Below are 6,000 nucleotides of genomic sequence, written 5' to 3'. Positions count from 1 at the left end.
CTAAAACCGAACATGCCATATCGCTTGCTGATCTTCCCAACCTGAATCCACATGACTGGATTATTTTGCACAACATCCTCCTCACAACGAAGCTGAGTATGGTCCAATTATTGATCACTTCAAAAGGATGCTTGTATGCTACATTATGGAGGTTGTCAAGATGGATCAGGAGATCGCTAGCGTATTCAAGAAAAAGCCCACTATTTCTCCTGTTGGCTCTGCTAGTGATTTGAACATGATGCAGATGGGAATGATCGACCCGAAACGGAATTCTGTCATGTTTACAAGGAACGAAGGCTAAAAATGCCTGTTCGCCTTGGCTGACAAACACCTTTACACCACTGCATGCTTGGAACATGTTCTAAGTATCATTCATCGATGCAAGCAGAATTCGGCAGATGACAAGAAGTACTTCGATGACATGATTCAGTGGTACATTCGCTTCAGACAGACTATCCTTGCTCTCATTCCACGTCTGTTTGATACCACTAAGAAAGTTCCTGCAGCTGGACCCAGCAAGCCGAAGAGATAGTCTCGCTCCAATTGACGCAAAGGGGGAGATTGTTAGGTTCAGAAGGTGTTGCGTCTTGGGCTCGCTTTTTAGTCCATTTAGTCTCTGGTATGGGCCTGTCCATCCGTGAGTTATTTTATAGGGTTTTGTATTTATAGGTACTTGCATGCATCCTAGAACGTAAGATTTTAGAAGTAATCCTGTCAAGTATTTTGATCTTCGTTGTAACCCTAATATCCTCTACAACGGAAGTTCTTTATCGAGCTCTGCTGAGGATTGAATCAATCGAATCATTCGACATATTCAGATTCATTCTTGTGTTTGATCTTTCTGTTAGTATTTTTCTGATCAATCTGTTTGAAGATCCAAACGATCAAAGAGTTTATTAAACTCATCATATACTATGTATCACACTTGTACAACTTTACTTTTAAAACAAATGTAAACTTTTATATGTAATGTAATGGTTGTTTACTTTGCTTACTATGTGCAATGGATTTGATACTTAACGTGGAGTCCGCCCCAGAAATGTTTCTGCCTTTGGTTTTCGGGGTGTGACATGTAACTTGGATATGAAGTGTAACAACAAATCAAGGAAAGAACACTTACAAATGAAGGGATTTCATACTTAAGGAGGGGTGTGTACGGCCCAACATGGTTGTACGACCGTACACTCATGTGTATGGCTGTACACTCCCTCAAATGGAGTGTATGGCTCGGTTTTGTTGCTAGAAGTGTACACGATCCATTCCTATGCTCAATGCTTGAATGTACTGAGCTTTGGACCTTTGAACGGACTCTAAACAAGGTTAAATGATGGCAGAAACGAGTTTGACACTCAGTTGAGTTGAATGGTTGGACTTGATAATGTAAAAATTTTCGGGTTGTCACACGTGGTGGGGGTGGGGGTTGAGTTTCCAGTACAATTTCATCCTCTGACTCATCGAGGCTTTGTATTGTGGTTAAGAGTGAAAGGGTGATATTTGGCTTTGGATTTGAGATTGTTGGAGTGAGGTTTGGCTTTGGGGTTGATTTGGTGAAAGTTGATCGGAACGACAAAGTTGGTGAACATATTTGGAGTAACATTTGACAATTGGACATGGTGGTATTGCATAACATTTTGGTATTGGAATTGTGGAGGAGATTGAATGGGGAGTCCAGTTGGGAACGATAAACCGCTTGAGATGACTCGATGACGAAAATGTTTTAAGTTGGGGTACTTGAACTCGAAACATTGGTTTTCTTTCTTCTATCGGAGTTTGGGGTTGGATTGTTGGGATTCATTTTTCTTTAAGAAATAGAGAGAAATTGACAAGGTGAAAATAATGAGGTATTTTATAGTTGTGTAATATATATATATATATATATATATATATATATATATATATATATATATATATATATTCGAAGTGTAGTCATTAGAATCAAAAAAAGAAAAAAATAATCCTCCAATGGGCTGAAGAGAGAGGAGACGGGGAAGCCTCCCCTCGGTCACAAACCGCGCAAGCAAAACCGCACCCTTGGTATTGTGTTCCGGGGTGCGGTTTGTTTCCCCGCTACATACCGTGTAGTCTAATAGTTCTAAACACCGTAATTTTATTTATAAAGCTCCAAACGAATAAGAATAGAGATCGTTGGTTTCAGCGACGAGTGAGTTAGGAATTATCCGCGTGATGTGTATCATTTGCAAATGCACATTTTTACATAACGACTAATTTAGTCTTATTCTTATTTATGTTAAGTCAATATCATTGATTCATTATATACTTATTTAATATTTAATGTTATTTGAAAAGTTGGAATAAACATATGCTAAAACTGTAGTTTATCAATTGCTATAGAATTTTTATTTTTTTTAGAGCAACTATTTGGAAGTTAAGACATGTATTTTCACAAGTATCCGTTAGCATACTTCTAAATTTGATACATAATATTGATGAATAAAATATTTGGGCTTCAAGAAAACGAGTTGTATATTATAAGTTATCATAAAGTTGTATGTATGTATAAAGTAATCCAAAAATATCTTCAATGGATTTCTGTTTACATTTTGTCTGGTCGGCTTCCTCCTATCCTAATTCACCCACTTCTCCGCCCGCTATATTTTACTGATGGATTCACTGTTGCTCATGAGGTGTCTGAATGCGACAAGATAACGGATCGTACTCTATGCGTGTGTTAAACATTGTATGTGTGCGTGTTTCTTTACAGATCCAAAGATCTCTTCCGATATAAATATCCTCTTTTAATTATCAATCCATCTGTCTTCATATATACGTTAAATTATAAGATCACAGATCTTTCTATAAGGTTCCATCAATTGTCTGCCGCGATACGATGATATTAGGGTTCATAATCATCCAATTCAATTGGGTTTCTGATTCCTAACCCGGAATCGCAAGAAAAATACTCAATTGTCGGATGATTACCACAACCTTTTGATTTCCATTGAAGTTCGTCTGTGAAAAGCCTAGCGATGTTAACGTCCTCCAAGTGTTCGACGAAATTACTCTGAGGTTTAAAGTGAAAGACTTTCTTTTCTGCTGTAAAGGAGGTATGTTACTCTTAGATATTGATCTTCCTGCATATAATTGTCCATTGGTTCCTTTCTATTTTGAGTAATTTCCTTTTATGTCTATATCTCTTCGAACTTTTCACCCAAAATTAGGAAATCTCACTACATCTATTAACTATTAATTATTAGTGGTTGCACAGGGTGCACTTCTTTTTAATTAATCGTTACTATCATGCATAATTCAGTTCTTCTATCCCTTCTTATCATTCTACACGACTAATTATGATTGGTTGGATGATTTAGGATCTTTCTTGTTGAATTCAAATTATTGTATTTCTATAAATAACATTAGTGTTCTATTATGATTATGTAGAAAAATGGCAACACAGGTTGAGCCACCAAATGGGGTTAGATCAGAAGGGAAGCACTATTTTTCTATGTGGCAAGCATTATTTGAAATTGATACCAAATATGTTCCCATTAAGCCAATTGGAAGAGGTGCATATGGTATTGTGTGTTCTTCTGTTAATCGTGAAACCAATGAGAAAGTTGCAATAAAGAAGATACACAACGCGTTTGACAACCGTATTGATGCCCTTAGAACATTGCGTGAGCTTAAGCTTCTTCGACATCTTAGACATGAAAATGTTATTGCTCTTAAAGATGTCATGGTGCCTATACACAGAAGAAGTTTTAAAGATGTGTATTTGGTTTATGAGCTTATGGATACTGATTTGCATCAGATTATTAAGTCATCTCAGGCTCTTACAAATGATCACTGCCAGTATTTCCTCTTTCAGGTATATTTTGACTCTACAAAATTACTTGAATTTTGTAAATCTTGAAAAGCTTGAAAATGACATGAATTTATAAATCTTGGTAATCTTGAAAGTGTACCCTGCATAATGCAAGTCTTGAAATTTTTGAAAATAACCCGGATTTTGTAAATCTTGAAATAACGCGAATTATGTAAATCTTTGAAAAAGACCACAGATTTTTGTAAATATTGAAAATAACCCGAATTTTGGAAATCTTGAAAATCTTGATTTGGGTTCTTTTCAATATTTACATAATCAAAGGTTATTTCAAGATTTTCAGGATTCGGGTTATGTTCAAGATTTATAAAATTCAGTGTTTTTTAATTTCCATACCCAAAAAAAACCCAAATTTTGCAAATCTTGAAAATCTTTATTTGTGTTCTGTTCAAGATTTACATAATTCAGACTATTTCAAGATTTTCAAGATTCGGGTTATGTTCAAGATTTATAAAATTCAGTGTTTTTCTTTTCCATACCCAAAAAACAACCCTGAATTTTGTAAATCTTGAAAACAAACCCGAATCTTGAAAATCTTGGTTCAAGATTTACATAATTCGGACTATTTCAAGATTTTCAAGATTCGGGTTATGTTCAAGATTTACAAAATTCGGGTTTCTTAAAAAAAAAACCCAAATTTTGTAAATCTTGAATATAACCCACAATTTAATTCTCAGCTTTTACGAGGCCTCAAGTATCTCCATTCAGCAAACATCCTCCACCGTGATTTAAAACCCGGAAACTTACTCATAAATGCAAATTGTGACCTAAAAATTTGCGATTTTGGTCTTGCAAGAACAAGAACCACAAAAGATCAATTCATGACAGAATACGTTGTCACCCGTTGGTATAGAGCCCCAGAGCTCCTCCTTTGTTGTGACAACTATGGCACCTCCATTGACATTTGGTCTGTTGGTTGCATCTTTGCTGAACTTCTTGGAAGAAAGCCTCTTTTTCCAGGCACAGAGTGTCTTAATCAATTAAGACTAATCATAAACATTCTTGGAAGCCAAAGGGAAGATGACATTGAGTTTATTGATAACCCAAAAGCAAGAAAGTTCATAAAGTCGCTTCCTTTTTCACAAGGGACTTCGTTTAATCGGTTGTATCCTCATGCACATCCGTTGGCTGTTGATTTGTTGCAAAAGATGTTGGTTTTTGATCCTTCGAAGAGGATTAGTGTGACCGAAGCACTTCATCATCCGTATATGTCATCACTTTATGACCCGAGGTGTGATCCTGTGGTTACATGTCCATTGGATATGGATATAGATGAGGATCTAGGGGAGGAGATGATTAGAGAGATGATGTGGAAAGAGATGCTTCATTATCATCCTGAAGTTGTTGCCAATGGTAATGCATAGGTGATGTTTCTTGTTACCATTGTTGTTGTTGTTGTTGTTGTTGTTGTTGTACACTAATTATGGATACATGAGAACGACTGAAATGCTTGTTTTATCTTGCATGAATGCGCTGATTTTATATCTTTTTGAAATAAAGATTTATGAAATGTGCTTGAATTAGAGCATGAATGTTTCATGTTGCATGACTATATGTTTCTTTTTTTTACCATTAAGTCGTGTATGGATAAAATGGTTGAATGGGTAATGATGGCTGAATTGGTGTTGTTTACATAAGGTTTGATACTTAGCTTATTAATTGTTCCACACCGTTATAAGTTAAAAAAGTGTTTGGATAAAAATAGTTTATAGCGGTGACAAATAACTAATAAGTCATTTTTTTATAAGTTAACTCCGTCTAACTTATTAGTTTATAAGTCAGGAAGCTAATAAAATATAAACCAATAAGTAATAAGTTTTTTTTTGCCAAACACCCCCTAAACGATCATTTTCCCTTTGCATCCAAACAAATTATTTTCACAATGTACATCAATTCTCACGATATTAATTAGTTTTAAGGATATTGATCAAGTTTAATATGAGAGGGGTTGGGTGGAAAAAAAATATGAATGACAAATACATAAAGGGTTGGAGTTTTAACACGTTAAATTGGTTTTTTTTTTTTTTTTTTTTTTTTTTTTTTTTTTTTTGTCTTAATTCATCAATTCATTATGTCTGGACTAGGTTAAAAAAACAACTATGTATAGTTTTCCAGCTTTAACCCATAAAGTTTATTAAATTAAATGACAATATCCTTTA

At 35.0% G+C, this 6,000-nt stretch overlaps 1 protein-coding gene across 1 annotated transcript; it reads left to right on the top strand.

Annotated features, from left to right (window-relative positions):
- Positions 1 to 2,513: 2,513 nt before the first annotated feature.
- LOC145052541 (mitogen-activated protein kinase homolog NTF3-like) lies at positions 2,514 to 5,364 on the top strand. Its single transcript, XM_079000362.1, has 3 exons — positions 2,514 to 3,065; positions 3,400 to 3,826; positions 4,519 to 5,364. Exons 2-3 carry the CDS (start codon positions 3,404 to 3,406, stop codon positions 5,203 to 5,205), a joined length of 1,110 nt encoding a protein of 369 aa, XP_078856488.1. The 5' UTR covers positions 2,514 to 3,065; positions 3,400 to 3,403; the 3' UTR covers positions 5,206 to 5,364.
- Positions 5,365 to 6,000: the final 636 nt, after the last annotated feature.

This window comes from Lactuca serriola, chromosome 5, assembly GCF_051521515.1.
Source record: "Lactuca serriola cultivar US96UC23 chromosome 5, Lser_US96UC23_V15, whole genome shotgun sequence".
In the NCBI taxonomy this organism is placed as follows: Eukaryota; Viridiplantae; Streptophyta; class Magnoliopsida; order Asterales; family Asteraceae; genus Lactuca; species Lactuca serriola.
Note: the sequence above shows the minus strand (reverse complement) of the source record. Positions and strands in the feature narration are given on the sequence as shown.

What these genes read in the sequence shown, in the direction of transcription:
- LOC145052541 (XM_079000362.1), top strand. Translation starts at nt 3,404, where the DNA reads ATGGCAACACAGGTTGAGCCACCAAATGGGGTTAGATCAGAAGGGAAG. An exon ending in GCCAGTATTTCCTCTTTCAG is followed by an intron (nt 3,827 to 4,518) that starts GTATATTTTGAC and finishes TTTAATTCTCAG; the next exon opens with CTTTTACGAGGCCTCAAGTA.